At 38.0% G+C, this 19010-nt stretch overlaps 1 protein-coding gene across 1 annotated transcript in view; it reads right to left on the bottom strand.

The window, feature by feature from the left end:
* The window catches only part of LOC149851177 (uncharacterized), a 42682-nt gene extending 29602 nt beyond the window's left edge, over positions 1-13080 (bottom strand). Inside the window, exons 1-8 of the mRNA XM_089999194.1 lie at positions 12868-13080; positions 9342-9702; positions 9044-9127; positions 8840-8927; positions 8334-8400; positions 5639-5681; positions 5211-5382; positions 4992-5090 (exon numbers count right to left, since the gene is read on the bottom strand). Of these exons, the coding sequence (XP_089855320.1) occupies positions 4992-5090; positions 5211-5382; positions 5639-5681; positions 8334-8400; positions 8840-8927; positions 9044-9127; positions 9342-9702; positions 12868-13002 (1049 nt within the window). The 5' untranslated portion in view covers positions 13003-13080. The remainder of the gene's footprint in view (positions 1-4991; positions 5091-5210; positions 5383-5638; positions 5682-8333; positions 8401-8839; positions 8928-9043; positions 9128-9341; positions 9703-12867) is intronic.
* Positions 13081-19010: the final 5930 nt, after the last annotated feature.

Below are 19010 nucleotides of genomic sequence, written 5' to 3'. Positions count from 1 at the left end.
TGGAAATTGATGTCTGTGACTATGTATTGCCTTTTTATGGCATTTGGATTGTCCATCACTAAATTTTATATAATGCATCATTTGTCTTTGTCTTTGTCCTTGTTGTTATTGGGTCAGGGTTAGTCATTGAGGTGAGTTTTGTATGTATCTCATGTCATCTTATCAATCTAGATTCTCAAGTTTATGAGTGATGTGTTGTCATTTGCCTTGGGTATGATTGATGGATGATTGGCCTCTAACCTCATTGTTGTTGGAAATCTAAGTTAGTCATTGGAGTGAGTTGTGTGTGCACCTCATGTCATCTTGTTAGTCTAGGTATGTATTTAACTGACAGGTGATTGACCTCATTTTCTATAAGTGTGTTTTATCATTCATTTGATTATATGACCATTGTTATTATTATGGATGCTTATAACTCTACTTATATGTGATGACAATCTATTATTTGAAACCATGGTATTTCAAAAGATTGTTAAAATTGATTTTTTTTGTGACATTAGTGTATTTCTATTACAAACTTTCTTATCTCGAGTGTCTTCTTTTTTATGCCTCTTATCTACGTGTCACTATATGTAGACAAGAGATGTTTATTCACACCTTCGTGTGTGATTTTAGGCCATTGTTGGCATTATGATTATACTCTTTCTCTAGTCGCTAATACACTTGTTTTGAGTGTCATTATATATAGACAAGAGATGTTTATACACACCTTCGAGTGTGTCTTAGCCCTTTGGTGGCATTATGTTTATGCTCTTGTTCTAGTCGTTGATACACTTGATTTTTCAGGATTGGAGGTCTAGTGAGGTGATTGCTTATGATGGTCAAACTAGTATTTTGATTTGCAAAATTCATTCATTTTGATATATGAGATTTTTTAAATCTCTTTATATTTTTCTAAACCCATTTGCTATTGCATGAGAAATGGTTATTAAAAACATTTGCAAGCACCTTGTGTTATAAATGTTTTAATTGCACGATTTATTCTATCTTGCATATTCTGCATAAGTTTAATTTTTGTTTTCTCAAGCATATAAGTGGACTTTGCTTTTATTCTTGTAAGCATGTAATAGGCACTTTCTTATTCATATTCTTGTTTTTGTTTGACTAATGCTTCTCTAAAACATTTCATTAGTAGAATTGCATATTGTGTTGGGTGTGCCCATAATGGCTTTTCTGTGCATTTATTATGGTCTTGAGACTGTTGACACTTTGTATTATCTTTTGATGAATTAATGTTTTTTAACACTCAATATAGTGTTACTGATGCTTGGATTCTCCTTTTGTATTTATGTTGATCCGCATTCCGATCACTTTTGTATTTTCACTTATATTGCTTTCTAAGCATCTAAAGGATATATTATTTTACTTTGCAAATTGTTTGTGTGGTTCATAAGTGATCATTTTTAGGTATATTACTTCTAAAATGAAATTGAACTATGTATTTGGCATTTCTCAAATCTTTGTTGAGTAATTGAAATTATTTATTGTCTTCCGCTGTGTAAAAATGTTTTGTACTTTTAACTCTTTTGTGAGTTATTTCTTTAATAATCATGTATTTTATTCATTATTGTGATAAATATGTGTATTGACTTTAAATGATGCATGTTTTCATGAATGTTTAAAGTGATTAATGATTTATAAACCTATCTTTTAGATATTTTATGCATGCATCTCTCATTTTGATATTATGCACTTATGTTTTCTTATTAAGAACTATGATTTCTCAAAATTAATGAAGTTTTCAAATAACTTTTGAAAAATGGTAAATTGTCTTAGTAAATGTTTTCTATATATTGTACTTTTGGTGTGTTTGGCCATCCTCTCTCCATAATATATAATTAATAATCTTTTCAAAATCCTTTTATAATACATATATGTGTATAGTTGGGATATTTTATGAGCTTTATTTTCAGATCTCAAGCTTTGATAATATTGGAAATCCTAGAGACCGGCTTAGCTCACATGTTTGAAGATCAAGAGTACCCTCGAAGGAAGAAACAAATGAAAGTACTTGTTGAAGTCAAATATAATGGGGTATTAACTTATATTTGCAAACCTACAGTGTGAGTCACTGTAAGTTTATGGGGGGTGTCAAGATTAATGTATTATTTTGTTATATATATATATATATATATATAGTTTAATATATATAATAATATATTATATATATTGTAATAATATATAATATATATGTTGGGGGTCAAGTCAAACTATCTTTGATTCTAGCCGTTGGGAACTCTCTCATTCTTTAATGAGAGATGACTTCCTCTCTCATTTTTACTTCTCTTCTCTTCTCTCCTAGGTCACATGGGTGCGGGTGCGGGTGCGGCAATATATATATATATATATATATATATATATATATATATATATATATATATATATATATATATATATATAATTTTTAAGTTTGATTAAAAAAGAACCAGATTTGATTCAATTAGTGACGGATTGCATATTTTTTGTCGTTTTTAAAATAGTTTTTGGATAATTTTGTTATTTTGGTCTAAGACTTTCTTACTCCTCTTAGCAGGGATGTCGATGAATCGGATTTTATCCATTTAATTGCATTTGGTAAGCCAAAACCATATCCGATTATAAGAAGAGCAGATCTGTGATCTATCAAGTCACTGACATCTTCACAGTCTATTGCTTCATCCCACATCGACCTATGTTGTGGACGGTGAGGATGCCAAATCACTTTTCTAAAAGTGATTTGTCAGATCACTTGCTCTCGATTATAAGTGAATGTGGATACTGTTTTGATTTTTTTTGCTACCAAATCCAATAATTATCTGAATTTGGGGGATATCTGAATCTGCTTACATGTAAAAAAAAAGGCGAACTAGTAGAAGCTTTTTCACCATCCTAATCGAATATGTTTAGCTAACATCTGTTCAGTAGGATATGGTATTGGAAACATCCTATCCAAATCTGAACCATTTACATCCCTACCTCTTGGATCGGTTGAGATTCCGGTTGGATGTAACCCTTATTGAATCCGACTAATCACGTATTGGCTAATCGGATTCGGATGGACAAAGGCTAATACCAAATCCAATTATTTACATGAATTGGATCTGGATGTTCGTCAGAATCAGATATCCACGAATTCGATTATAAAATTCTATGTCGAATTTGAATCTCATAATTAATTGGATTCGTATTTTCCTAATCCAGCTAATAGCAACCGGATTCCGGTTGGGTGTCGGATAACATCCGAACAGTTGAAGCAACCTCTCCAACTATAAAGGGGGAAGCAAAGGGCGCCATCTCAAATTAGGGTTAGGGTTTTGTCTTGTAGAGTGAGGAGGGCTCGCCGTCGCAGCAGAGAGAACGCTAAATTTTTTCGGTGATCAAAGAGATATCGGGAGGTCTCTGAGGCATTTTACCATGAGATCTCTCTATCTCTTTCTCTAGTTTTTAGCCATCATATTTTTTTTTTGATAATTTTGCTCGATTTTGTGTTCGTTGGTGTTTTCTACCGTTTAGGGTTTTAGCCTTTTCTGGATATTGGTTGGAATATGCTAATAGGTAGTTTTCTTTTTCTTTTGAATAGTTCGAGGAGTTTGTTTTCGAAACTTGTTTCAGTTTTTTGTTACGCACAGTTAAATCAAGGTGCTTGAGAATCGCTGTGAGTCCTTCATCTGTTTGTTGGATAATACGTTATAAGAAAAGAGGAGGATAGCAGAGGGAGTCGGGGGCATACCTGAAGAGGTCCGGCAAAGCGATCGGCGGCGGGGTTGGCGAAGAGCAGAGGGAGTCGGAGAGGAGCGTTGACCGCACCCAGGGTAGGGTTGACCGCACCGGGTGCTACACCCGCATCGCGTCGCGTCGATGTGAGTGTGGCACCTGGTTGGCCGAATCCATGTGACATAGCTTCTCTCTTGTTTTGTACTATTCTTTTTCTCTTTCTCCTCTATACATTGGGGGGGGCGGGGGGGGGGGGGTATGTGTAGGGGTTGAAAGAGTGATGGGTAGTATTAGCTTTGTGTGTTAAAGTGTATTTGTAGTGAGGTTTAAATGTAATTTTTTTTTATATTTTTAGTGTCCATTGTGAATAGATTTAGCTCTCAAGTTTGTGTCCAAATGTATAATGTTTTGATTCTTGAAGTTCATCATGGAGTGCATTGGAATCCATACCATTTCGTGACAGATATGACCAAGGGTCCCAAGCACCAGCCAATCAGTTGTGGCTCTGCAACCCATACACATCATCCATGATAAAATGCACTCAAGAAGTGTCGAACCAAATCAGAAGCTTGGAGGAACAGTTGGCATTCATGTAATAATGCAACTATATGAACATCCTTAAAAAGGTATTGAAGGCCTATTCTTGCCCAAAAAGTCATCTCCCTAATGGAGGCAACCACTAGGCGCACAAAGCTGGTTCAGTAATGCTCATTATAACCAAAGGTGTCATCAAAAAAATTGCATTTAATGCATATCATGTGAAGAAAGGAGGGTATTTATGGTCTCCATGAAGCAATGAGAGATTCATTTCAAATGACAATTTTTTCCAGGCTGAAGTGATGAGTATGCTGGAAAGACTCCACTTGGAAGAAAGGGATTCCTCTCCTCCACATATTTTCAATGGCATAGAGCAAGTCCAAGTTCAGAAAAATAGCATTGAAGGGGTAAGTTCACGGAGTTTTACACTGTCAGGACAGGACCGCAAGTATGGCAGGCAAAGCTAAAGCGGCTAGGTCTTTGATCCTGGGGGTGGTTTTTCCATGTAAATATAAAAAAATATATTCTAGTGATTTTACTCTATCTTCTGCTTAATGTTTTGGAGTTCTTTCAGAGGATGTTGACAGCAATAAAACTAAAATTGCATATGCATCCCAAATTCCAGGTAACTAAACAAGTAATTGAACATCTACATCCCGAACTTGAAACAACTGAACAAATAATTGGATGTCCTTGACCACCACGCTATCAGAAAAAGGCCTAGCCTACTAGAACCTGAGACAGTAGAAATAAAATCTTACATCCGTGATTCCGAATCATTCCGTGGATCATATCCTTTCCTAATCCAGAACCCTCTGAATGGTCCAGTAGCAAAGTAGTATCCAGATCTGAAAAGAAGCCTGCATTTTTTACCAGTTACAATGGCAGTTAAAACTACTAACAAATTCAACACAAACTGTCAGAATTTGATAAAGAGACTTCATCAGATTGTAAACACAAGAAAATTAAATAGCAAGTACCTCTTCAGCTGATCATTGGACACCTTTAGACCTTTCTCAAGAAAATGGGCATGCAAAGAGCATCTAGGCCAGATAGGACGCTCATTGAAGAAATTTGTTATAGCCAATTGACAATCCCAATCAGCTGAGTACTTCGAAATTTTTTCCATCCAGTCTATTGGACCAGGGATCTTTGCAAATTTTAAGTTGAACAGGTAAAATATATGAAGACTAACTAATATGTGGATTCAGAAATTCGTATAATATACCCTTGCATGCTTAGAACAAACATCTAAAAAATCAATTCTCAAATAAGCCTTCAAACCTATAATTGACAGAGTATTTGGAAAATATCATAACTCACAAGCTCTCAATACAGTGAAAAAGAAAAAGTCAGCCTGAGAAAAATATGAAGGGAACTAGTGAACATCAGCAGTTGACCAGGATATCTTTTATGTTAAAATCAAGAGCAAAACAAGGCCCGATATCCATCTGCATAGAAGTCAAACTTGTGCCGTCAGAAAAACTGTAACATATAGCCAAAACATATGCATCAAACGGGAAAACACTATAGCTGAAAAAAATGTGTTCTAGCAGGCAAGCAATCAGCATACTGAAAATTAAATGAAGGCAATGGCAAGAAACCAGAAATGATAAAGTAGAAGCAGTTGTTGTGCCACTGTCATCTAACATAAATTAGCATGAGACCAAACATCTAACAACTCAGCAGAAAAAAGAGCCCATGCACCAGTATCATCTAAGGTAGAAACATGCACTAGCAGGATGTAGCATAAAATTTCAATGAATATTAATCACTGACAACTTCCCACACATATCGGCAATGCTATGCAGTTCTATGCATTAGAATGATTATGCTAAGATGATGTTCTTTCTACATCCAGGAAGGAGTGAAGGAAAAGCAATCAACAGAGCATAAATGATATCTCATATGCAACTAAAGGTTGAAAGTATAAGACCATGAGATGTCACTCCCATGACAAAATAGATCCCCCTTCGGATATCTACAAAATGGCACGCAGAATATGTGAAACTATAGAAAACAAGATTACTGAAAACAAGTTAAATATAGCAAAAATGAAATTAAGCACAAGAAAAATTCCACCTGTGAATTTTTTTCACATAGTTCTCATTTTTATTGAATGATTGGAGATAAGAGTCTCTAAATTTGCTAAAACATTCTATAGTTTGCAAATTGCAGTTTAAACCCTCAGACTGGTCATACAATGTGAAAATAAAATATCATAAAGCAATAACATTAATGCCCTCCATCGATGCAAGGGACATAAGTAGTAAAACTGATCAGAATGAAAGGACAATCTAGACCTAAAATCATGTTTGTAGATATATAAAGGAAGATAGATAGCCATAGACATAACTCTTGGTGGGGACAAAAGACTTTCACATTTCCCATCCTTGGATTACTTTGTACAGAAATTATACATATGTATGTGGCCTCACTGGCAGAAACTGCACCACTATCTGCTTAACATAATCAAAGACATAGTCTCAATGACTTTCATCCTTGTAGAACTGTAATTGAGATACATAGTACTTAAACAGCAGCTCAGATTGCACCAAGAAAGCAATTAGTTGTATTAGTGCTTCCTGAATATGGCATAAGAACAGTGATTCTGTAGCAACATGCAAATCAGATGCAGCTGAACTGGGGTTCACTATAAAATTCAATGTTTTATATAGTGAGGCCAAAGTAGCAGGGCATTGAGATACAAGTTTCGGAATAATACTCAAGAGATGTACAAAAATAAATATGTCTATCAATCAGATGCAATATATACTGCACTACTTCGAAATATTTCATTTACTTCTCATCTACAATGCAAGTTCATTGATTTCTTTTCCCACTTTAATTGCATTTATTTCTAGTTCCCATTTCAGTCACCACCTTTTTTTAACCATTTCACCGATCATTGGGGCACAATCCTCCTCAGAGAGAGAGGAAAGGCTGGGAGACGGGAGAACGTTTGATTCTTCTTCATGCAACTTTCGAGAGGAAAGGCTGAGAGAGGGGAGAACGTTCGAGAGAGAAAAACCAAAAAGGGGAAAGGGCGTAGCCCTTCCCTTTTTTATAATGCATCTTTGTTGACCAAGTTTGGACCTATGTCACAGGGATTCGGCTATCAGGGTGCCGCACCCGCGTCGACGCGACGCGGGTGCGGGTGCGGCACCGGGTGCGGTCAACCCGACCCTGGGTGTGGTCAATGCACCCAGGGTCAATTTGGTCCAATTTTCGGACTTAAAAAAAATTGCCAAGAAAAAAAAATTGCCCTATATGTCACAGGGATTCTCCAACTAGGTGTCGCACCCGATGCCGTCAACCTGACCCTAGGTGCAGTCAACGCACCTAGAATCATTTATGTCCAACTTTTGGACTTTATATATATATATATATATACATATATATATATATAATTTTTTATATTTTTTCCGCACCCCCGCACCCAGGTTTTTTGAAAGTGCCGCACCCCCGCACCCGTACCCATGTGACATAACTTTGGACAAGTCCAAACCTGGTCAATGAAGGTTTTTGAGTTTGGGGAATTTGGACAGGTCCAAACCTGATCCAGACCCAAACTCTTTATATATATATATATATATATATATATAAAGAGTTTGGGTCTGGATCAGGTTTGGACCTGTCCAAACTCCCCAAACTCTTTTTTAAATTACCGTGTTGTACCCTCAGTACCCGCACCCGTACCCCAGTGACAGAGCTAAAAAGCAACAAGAAGCAAAATGCAAGTGGAAAAGATGCATATGCTAAGATGGATGTCTGGGGTTTAAGATGGTTTAGATATGTTGCACGAAGACCTCCCACGGCACCTGTGAGAAAGGTTGGCATGGTATAAGTAGAAGATAGATAGGAATGGAGAAATATGAATCATAAAGCTAACCCCATGTAGTTGGGATAAGGCTTGATGATGATGATGATACATGGGTCAACATGTAACATCGGCACAACTGTAATAAATGCACCTTGTGTTCCATTGATCCAGTCAAGTAAGACTCTCCTACACAAACCAAGGATATACATGCAAGCAGATCCATAGGCATATAACTGTATCTCTGAAAAAATAGTGTAATCATAATGTGTCAAACAAGTACCTCCCACGGTTGCTGCATTACTCTTTCCTGTTTCAGCTTTGAATTTTCACTGCCTAATGGCCTCAACCTGAACAACAGAACAACCAGGAAAGAACATGAACGTTAAGAATATATAATCAAATAAGATTTCTCTAGGAATAGTACATTATGGGATCAGAGGTGGCTGGAGAACAAAAGCACCGACGTACACAGAGAGTCAATATACATAATACCAGGAAAATTAGAAGCGGATGATTTGAATCCTTAGAGACAATGCAAAATAATATCAAGAGACAGGATAAAGGACCACATAATTATCTGAATTTTAAAAGATAGCTACATGAAACAAATATAAAGAAATATCAATGTCCTCGTAATCTCCTTCATTTGCCACAATTGGAAAAGACTACAAAGATAAGAGACTACAGATGGAAGCTTCTTTCATAATTTAAAACCACCAAGCATAGAAAGTTAGAAACTGCATCTTCTGAAACAGCTGCAGTAAATAAATCAACCATATGGCTTACACGAGATTCTCAGGTATGTCCTTAAGTGCGAACAGTGGAGGTACCAACATCATCAGGTCCTGATCTATATCCATAAGGCCACCCTTTTCTGAGAAACAACAGGGCAAGTTAGTAGGAGAAAACGAAGAGATACAAGCAATGTGAACTACACAATTAACATTTAAATAAAGGAAATAGAGAAGATATTAAGTCCCTGAGAGATACCAAATTGTGGTTGAACCCAGTGCCTCTTCTTTCTCCTTGCAATATCCGCATGAACAGCAAGGACGTGTTGGTAGTCTACCATGCCTGAAACGACGAAACCAAAAGAAGAAAATAAAAGACTGTTTAGAGAAATGGACAACTCAAGAAAACAAAATCCTTAGTTACGAGAGACACAGGACTCCCATCAAGGGATAAATATCTTTTATTATTCATCTATCATTCATACACCATAGGTACAATCATTAGATTAAGAAAAATGGTAGTTGCAAGCTAGATAGCCAGCTCTGGTGAACCTCACCATCAAAATGGTAAGCATTGACCACCCTAGCTATAATATCTGCACACAGCTGTGAGGATACCACTGGTTCATCCTGCCTCACATGCTTGTCTGCATTAGTAGTTGTAGATTCAGTTTCAGTGATGGTGGGGTTTTTGTCACCATTCCTCACTTCATTAAGCTGCTCCAAATTGGCTACTTCAGCTTCCGGAGACACTGAAAAGTCTTTAGCATGAGCAGCAGCTTGACCATGAGATGAGCTCTTTCTTGATAGCCTGAGCAGAAGACCTTTGCAGGGCCGCAGTTCTCCAAATGCAGGATGTGAATACGGGTCTTCAGGCCGAAAACGGAGCTCCAAATAGTTGGACACTGAACTACGTGCCTGAGAAAAAACATGTCAGTCCACCAAAAACTAACTACTAGTATAGCACAAAGAATGAAGAGGCTATGATGCAGCACGTCATTGAGCAGTCCACAAGCACGGCGAAGAGATAACTTAACCCAGATTTTTGGGTGTTGAGTTATAATTTTGAACCCATGTGAGTGTGTGAATACAAACAACAACAACTACGCCTTCATCCCAAAGCAATTGGGGTCGGCGATATGAACCAACAAAGAACATCATTCTGGGTCTTCCACATGAATCCTTCTCCTCCATTCATTTCTATCCAATGCCATGTCCTCGGTGAGGTTCAAAGCATTCATATCCTTTCCTATCACCTCCATCCATGTCTTCCTAGGCCTACCCCGACCTCTTTTAACTAATATATTTTCCCATTTCTCCATCCTTCTAACTGGAGCATCATTAGGCCTTCGTCGAATATGTCCAAACCACCGTAAACGATTCTCTCTCATCTTATTTTCAATGGGTGCAACGCCTACCTTCTTACGTATCTCCTCGTTCCGAATCTTATCTTTTATTGTATTTCCACACATCCATCTCAGCATACGCATCTCAGCTACACTCATTTTTTGAATATGATGTCTCTTGGCAGCCCAACATTCCGTACCATATAGTGTGTGAATGCATGCATAAATCTATATTGGCAATATCTTGAATTTATCACAATTTAAAGAGTTCTTCAAGATAAAAGAAACACCAGAATATCACCGTAACTTACAAAAACAAAACAAAAATATCATGACATTTTCCCAAGAAATTTATTTTTTCTGTTACACTTTTTAGTTAAGAAAACCTTGAGATTAAAAACACTTCTAAATCAACAGAGAAAAACCTGACCAATAGCCTTAAAAGACCAATACTTGTAACTTTATATAGTCATCAAATCTCACATCGTTTAATTTTGGTGATTTTACAGGATTTTTCATTTAAAAATAAAGAAAGACAAATATCATCACACGTTGAACAAAATCTTATAATGAATCCACAATAATATTATCATAGAATTTTCCTTAAAAATCAATTTTCAAAACTTTCATTTCCCTTTGATTGTTTATTTTTAAAGAGAATTCCAAGATCCTTGAGAAAACCACTTATTACTAAATTCTCCCAAGAGAGACACTTGTTGATAGTATCACTATTCCTACATATAATCAGAGTTACCGGAAGCGCCTATACCATCAGGGAAGCGCGCTTCCCCGATACGCGTTTTGGAAGCGCGAAACGTCGCACTTCCGAAACACACGGGGAAGCATCCTTTTTTTTGGGAAGCGTGTTTTCCTTTTATGGGAAGCGCCCTTCCCCTTGCTTCCCACACGCTTCCCTCTTTTTTCATTTTTTTTCATTTTTTTTCATTTTTTTCATTTTTTTCATTTTTTTCATTTTATTTTTTTTTCTTCTTTTTTCGCTTCCCCTCACTTCCTAGGTCGCTTCCGGTTTGCTTCCTAGGTCGCTTCCGAGACGGTTCGTGATTCGCTTCTAAGTCGTCCCATGCTTCCTGCTTCCTAAAATTTTGAAAGTGCCTTGCTTCCCGCTCCCGCTTCCTCGACTGGCAACCATGCATATAATATAGATAGATAAAATAAACAAATATACCCTTTGTTAAGATAGTATGACTACCAGTCACATTCAACATTTGTTTTATACTGTTCATTGTTTACTTTACTTCACCTTTCCCTTTTTCCTCTTTCAGCAAATCCGGAGGTAGTAACCTGTAGGGCATGAACTTGAGCCCCTCAATTAAGGACAACATTTTTTTTCTTCTTAAGGATAGAATGATCCCACAGCCCTAGCTGTCACGTTTGATCCAAGTACAACATTTTTTTTCTTCTTAAGGATAGAATGATCCCACAGCCCTAGCTGTCACGTTTGATCCAAGTATTGAACATGTGTTAGGACTTGTGTATATACATGGTATGTTTGTCATTTTAGAATTTCACTCTGCACTTATCCTCCAGATACTCTATAAGAATTTCATTTGCATTGATGCAAAACATGAGACTCCCCCACCCCTCCGGGGGTTGATGTATAATCTACCTGTTACCAGGCTGTGGATTTTTCTGTGTACCTAAATAAATAAAAAAAGTCTTTTGGATAGTTACTCTGTTTTTCATCACAACGCTCATTTTAGGGTATTGTTCAAACTCAGCTTGGTAAACCTTTACAGGCAGCTCATGGATCTGGTTGCTTGGCTTATTCGACAACCATAAAGGAGACAAGATGCAAGCTAACCGCCTTGTTTCTAACCTTATCCATAGTTGTAGATATGACATTTGAACCAAGAATAGACAATGGCAAGGGCTCATCAGCTCCGGAAGAGCACGTCTAAGAATTTAAGAGTTTCTTTCCTGCTTTGCTTGTTCCAACTTTTCTGTTAACAGGCTAATGTAATTTAAAGTGTCATAATTTAATTGCAGGTCAAGTAATTTTAGATTATTTGCTACACGATTCATATTGTACCATTCCATTCGAACATATGCAAACCCTGGAATGTACAGCATTCTTAGTTCAATTCCTTGGCGAATGTAGTTCAATTCCTCGGCGAATGTAGTTCAATTCCTCGGTTTCCTCGGTGAATACACAGCATCTTGCAATTCTCACTGTGTAGGCTAAAGATCATACAATTGATACAGATTTTCTAGTAAACACAAGTACTCTGTCAGCACAGATTTTTCTCTTTTCATCACAAATTCTCATCATTAACCAAACAAACTCTATCTATGGAGGTTGCTTGGATGTGCATCAACTTATCCAGAAAAGACTGGATAAGCTGGAAGTCACACAACCCAAATTCCCTATTTATCCTACATTCACAGATAAGTGGCTTCCTTTTAAAAAGGAAAAAGAAAAATCCCTCACGCCAAAACAAGCAAGGGAAGGCAACCATAACAGCAAAGTGATCCAAAGAAAGGCATGAATTTCCTCGAACGACCAAAAAAAATGAACCCCAAAAACTCAAGGAAAGCAACGAAAGAATCCCAACTTGAATACTTGGTTATTAGACCGATCGACCGAGTGAAAGCAAACTTTTCCCTCTCAAAAACGGAAAACAAACACGGGAATGAAAAATATACACCAAGAAATCGATCAAAAAGAGATTAAAAAAGTCCAACAGAATTCTGGGGGGAAACAGAAAAAACCCTAAACCTTGAGGATGCCGTCGGTGCCGCCGAGGGTTTCGAGGGCGCGAGCGGAGGAAGAAGGGTAGCCGGGATATTGTACGGCGAAGACCTCCTCCTTGGGGAGAAACCCCGAGACTCTTCCGTCTCGGACGACGCCCATGGCCGTTACGGCGGAGACTCGGAGAACCCTCTCCTCCTTTTCTTCGCTGCGTCTGCTTTGGACGTCGGAAACCCGGCGTTTGCTGCTGTCGCCGCCTTGCAGCCGCTGGGTTTTTCCTAACTGGACCAGGACATGGGTCCGAACCAGATCCAAAATATTAGGAACTTTCGACCAGTCTAGAGTCTAGACTATGGAGCTTAGGGCTGTCAATGGGTCAGGTTTGTATCGGGTCTTCGACCCCACCTGAACGTGAATACTCTCCTGCGTATGTAGGGTTGCAAACGGGTCGGATTCTAAAAGGGAAATTTGTAAATTTTGGTTGTCCCAAATTCGATCCGACTCCCCAATGTATTTTGGGATCCAAAGGTTTGCATCCCCACGCGTATGGGTATAAAAATCGCTCTTGAACGTTATTTGGGTCGACCGGAAACCTACCCAAGTAAATATGCTGGTAAGGTTTGGAATATGATTTGTATTGGATAGACTCTAGCTTGACCCAAGTATTTTATATTCTTTTAAATAAAAAATACACTCCTTAAATTATAAATTATATGGATCCAAAGTTTGCCATTTCATTTTCTCAAATTATTTGAGTACACTTGGGTGTATTGATTACCTCGGATCTCTAAAGAGAATCCAGACATGGGGCACATGCTTTTGATCCAACCCCCTTAGAAACGAATGACCTCAAAATCGAGGTTTTAAGCTCTACCTATTTTATACTAAAACTCTCCCAAAACCGAGGTTTTAAGTCCAATGGGAAGGGGTTGGACTAGAAAATCTCGGTTTTGACATCCAAGGATATCTTGTTAGAAAACCTTGGATCTTAGATCCAAGGTAATGAAATGCTCCCGAAGCATCAGATATCCGGCCCATTGACAACCCTACGTGGAGCTGGGTAGTTAAAAAGCAGATGTATAAAATATACACTTTAATATGCGAAAAATGACTATACTCTATGGAGAATTTGATACATTTTTCGAAAATACCTTATATTTTTTTATATTCTCTTCATGTCCAAAATCGCAAATGCCCAACTTTGGGAAGACATTTTTACTCTTCACAATTGAGAATTGATGGGTTATTGCGATAAAAATTATACCACTCGTTGGCTACTACAAACACCCAATTAAATCTAGAATCGCATGATTTCTTACTTAGACCTCACAAAACTCGCATAAATTTATTTGCAAATATTCAGTAAAACTAAAACCCTTAACATCTCAAATATCCTACATAATTCATATATATAATATGAACCTCGTATAAATTTATTTGTGCACATCCTATTAGACTGAAACCATTAAAATCGCAAATATCATACTTATTCGCATATACTTCACAAATTTGCATAAATATATTTGCAAAAATTTGGTTAAACAGAAACCCAGGACATCTCAAATATTCTACTTATTCGTATATACTTCATGAATTCGCATAAACATATGTGTGAACCTCTACTTAAACTAAACGTGTAATATCCCAAGATTTATAACTTTAAAAATTCATGAAAATTTTAAAATTTTCTTTGGCGATGTAAAACAAGGTTATAACACAACATAAATTTGTTTGGTTGGCCTAAGTTAAAGAATTCTTGAGTGGGTTACAGGAGAAAGGTGAACTTCGTAGGCCTAGATCCAACTCCCCCCATAGGGTTCGGATTCGGGTCTAACGACGAGGATTATATTTAGAATTCAACCCTTTGATTTTTTAAACAAATCTGAAAAGTACGGGAGTAAAGCAATTTAATCAAAACATGTATATCATTCTAAAAAAAATGCATAGGATGAACATTGCAAATCCAGAGTTTATGAACAGTAACATGTTTATCAAAATATAAGAAATGAATCCAAAATATCAAAAATGAACCGAGCTAAGAAGTCCTAGTATGTCGTCCCTGCCGTGCATCATGGCTCGTGCTACGCAGTCAATGCTCACCTGCACCCATAAAAAGGGGTCAGACTGATGAAAGCCTGGTAGATATATACACCAAGTTTATACTGAAATATATAACATCAAAACATATATTCTCATACAGATATAACACATCAGTTCAGATATCCAATAATAAAATAGTTATGTTCATAATGAAAGCAATACAATATGCTAACTTTCAGTATGACCTCAGTCATAAGACAACTTTCTTGAAGCTCATAGTTTTGCATACAGCTTACTCGAAGCTTGTACATGTTCAATTGCATTGATCCGTATAGACTAACTGGACATGTTTTCAATACTAAGTTGTGTGGTTTGTATTGTCTTTGTTTCTCTTGATTTGGAGGCTCACTTGGGTTTTCGGGGAATATGACATCGAAACATAACAGAACACTTCGGGTGTTTATTATGTTATAGTATTTTAAATTGCTCGAAGGTCTTCCAGTATAGGAGTCAAAGCGGGTGGCCCATGGTCGGAAGATGGTTCTCACTTAACACTTGCAAGACAAGAAGTAAGATGCATTGGAGAGATAGTTGGGCACTATCACCTGACACATATTGATAGCCCCGATCTCCTAACTCTCGAGTGAATGAAGACCCATCAGGATGCCTTGCTTCCATACAATACCAAGAATATAGGTGAATCTCTCGAGGTTTGTGTCACCTCTCATCTTCAAGATAGCGCTTGAAGACAATGGTTATGAGGGTTATCTATCTCATAACCATCTATTTTTTCTCTGGTGCCTTGAACCACTTGAGCGTCTCACCAGTGATGGCATCATTATTTATTTAGGTGTGCATGGTTAACATGTGTGTTTTTTCATTCAGAAGGATTTCTTAAAACCCCCAACTCATTGCAGAGCCATCAATAGTATATACATGCCTTATATCCCTTACAGTACCCAGATACATGCTACACCTTATAGTTATCAGGACCTGAGTCTGGTTCCTTTAACCACAAGCTCCATATGAGCTAAAATCAGTCCTAAAGTGAGTATGAGTCAACTCTCATGAAGTAGGGGTCAATCCAGTGACAAGGGCCAACTGACTATGGTACAGGGGTCGACCCTTCCTGGGTCTTCTCTAAGTAGGGGTCGACCCTTCAAAGTCAAGGTTTGATCCATAAGTGTATTTTGTAACTTGTATGTGTGGGGGTCAAGCCATCAAGACCAAGGGTCGCATCATGGATTGGGGTCCAACACTGTGTTCAAAACAGTGGGCAGTGGGTCAACCATTCAAATAAGGAGTTAACTCTTTTCTGGGTTATGGTTGTATAACAAAACTTAACAAGGGTCGACCTTTTAAAGTGAGGGTCAACCCTTAATGGGTCCAAGTTTAAAAACATTCAATAAGTCCTAGCAGGGTTGACCCTTAATGGGTATTCCTTGAATAAGGGTTGACCCTTCTAAGTCAAGGGTCTACTCACTAGGGTATTGGATAAAATTATGCATAAAGACCAAAGAGGGTCAACCCATCAAAAGCATGGGTCGACTCACAAAGGGCCTAGTTAACATTATGTAATAAGGGCAAAGAGGGTCAACCCATCAAAAGCATGGGTCGACTCCTAAGGGTTTTAACTACATTAGGAAACAAAAGCATAGAGGGTTGAACCATCAGACTCATAAAGGGTTTATCTATAGTAAGCAACAAGAGCGGAGAGGGTCAACCCATCAAAAGCGTGGGTGGACTCATAAGGCGTTCAGTTTAAAATAGAGGTATAACCAGCAAGGGTCGACCCTTAAAAACAAGGGTGTACTCTTTCTGTCTAGCTTCAATCCTTTTCGAGAGTCTACCCTTCAATTGCAAGGGTTGATCCTCATCAGATTTAGGGGTATAAGCCTATCCAAGAGTCAACTCTTCAGATCTGAGGGTCAACCCTCAGACAAGAGATCCTTAAAGCTACTTGGGTTGACCCTTGATTGCAAGAGTCGACTCTTGTACCTTAGGAACTCACTTATTCCTTTCCAAAATTGTGTTTTCTTCCCAATTTTCTCGAAATCAAACATCTCTACTTAATTTATGAACAATCTATACACAAAAATATATGTACAAAGATCTCATACTTCAATGTAAATTCGCATAAGAGTACCCATGTAGTGCGTAATGATAAGAGACGAAAAAATTCCAAATATACAGAGAGGAATTTTCCTCCGTGAATATGAGGGGTGTGCGATTGAACTGGACGAGAAGGAGGTTGCAGATGAATGGAAGAACCGAGGTGGAGCTCAATGGTGTTCTGCCAAGTGAATCCATGTTGACGACAGGGCTGGGTGGCTGACGATGATGGTGGTGGCTAGTCTAAAATCTTTGGCCAAAGCGATGGTGTTGCAACGACAAGAAGGTGGCAGAACTGAGCTAAGGTGAATCGAGCTGAGGCACGTGTGGTGGTAGAAGGGAGGATGACTCCGGTGGAGGTCCAGCCAACTGAACTGGACCTGGCTTGGTGGCGGGTTGAGATAGGGTGGAACCAGGTGGAGGAGGGCTGAGGGCTTAGTGGTTGCAGCTAGTGCAACCACCATAAAGAGAAAGGGAGGGCTGAGAATAGAGAAGAAGAAGCGAAGTTAGAGAGAGAGGAGGGGAGTTGGGACTCGAATGGTGAAGAAAAGGGGGGGAAAGGCCCCCATTAAATAGGGGAGGAAGGCAACGCTGGTGTTGCCAAATGGCAACACCAAGCCATTCACGTGAATGACTTCCTCTTAACAAGTGTTAAACCATTTTAACACTTGTTAAACTTGGCAAAACCATGTGTATAAACCCATGTTCAATATTTGGAGTGAAGAGGTAGGGGTCTAAATCTTGGGTAAGATCCAGATTCAGCCCAAAAGTAGCCTAATAAGATCTAGTCAGGGTTGGATTTGATGTTCAGATCCAACTCTAGCCTGAGTGTGTTGCTCCCCAACAACAAGGGTAGACTCTCTATGGAGAGGTTTGACTCTCAGGCCCAAATGCACACTAGTAACAAAGATGAGTCAACTCTTACTTAACAGGGGTCGACTCTCAAGCTATTTTTAATGCGGCCCGCAAGCAAGGGTCAACCCTTCCTTAGTAAGGGTCGACTCTTAAAACCCTAAAACTTGTCAGGTGCACTCCAAATGCATTTCAACTTCATTTTTATGAAAAAAAAAACTTTTTTTTTGTCAAAATTTTGATATGAACACAACCGTAAACTCGAAAATCATAAAATATACTTCAAATTGCGTGACTTAGGAGCCACTATAACCCTAGTAGGGCGAGGAGAATGAAGGTGAAACTACTTGTGTTGGAGAGAAGGGCAATAGTAGTGTGGTTTTATAAGGTGAGTGCATTCTTGTTTTACTTATGTAGCTCATGCTTATTCATTGACATTGGTGAAAAGTCGATTCATTCATCGTACACCAAATTGTTGCAAGACCTGGATTATGCCAATCAATATGCATAAAGAGTAACCTCACTTGCACACTTGTATGCAAGTTTGAGTAGTGTGAGGTATCGGGATGTTGGTGTTGTTGAAAGTATTTATTCCTTCATTGTACCTAAACTTTTGATTTATACTCATACATTATTTAACATTATATTGTACTTACATATTGTGTATTAATCCTAAACTTTTGATTTATAGATATATATTGTGTATTAATTCTTGTTAATCATTGTATTAATTTTTGCACATTTGGATATGGGAGCATACATTCATTGCAAGGCCCCAGATGCATGAATTTCTCCATGAATTTCTACATGTCATAATATGGAGTTGGTCACATAATGAAGAGGGCCTTGATCAAAGATTGGTGAGTCCTCACATGAGACGTATCATTGCACAGGTTGACCGGGGCAGTCATGGGTATTGTTGTTGATATTTCTTATATTTTTTTTATAAATGTATGTACATAAAACTAACCATAAAGGAAATATAAGTAAATTGGTGCTCCCATGAAAGCGCAAAGGAGGAGGAAGAGAATGCTGACGTGGTTGTGGGGGAAAAGGACATTGCGAGGAATGATATTTTATTGCACGACATGAATGAAGTTGAGAGCCAAATAGCCAGCGGAGTAGTCCGACAGTTTGTGTTTATTCAACAACTACCCAATCATCCT

Source organism: Nuphar pumila, chromosome 1 (genome assembly GCF_984573655.1).
Source record: "Nuphar pumila chromosome 1, dmNupPumi1.hap1.1, whole genome shotgun sequence".
Taxonomy (NCBI): Eukaryota; Viridiplantae; Streptophyta; class Magnoliopsida; order Nymphaeales; family Nymphaeaceae; genus Nuphar; species Nuphar pumila.
This window is presented reverse-complemented; position numbering and strand designations above follow the sequence as displayed.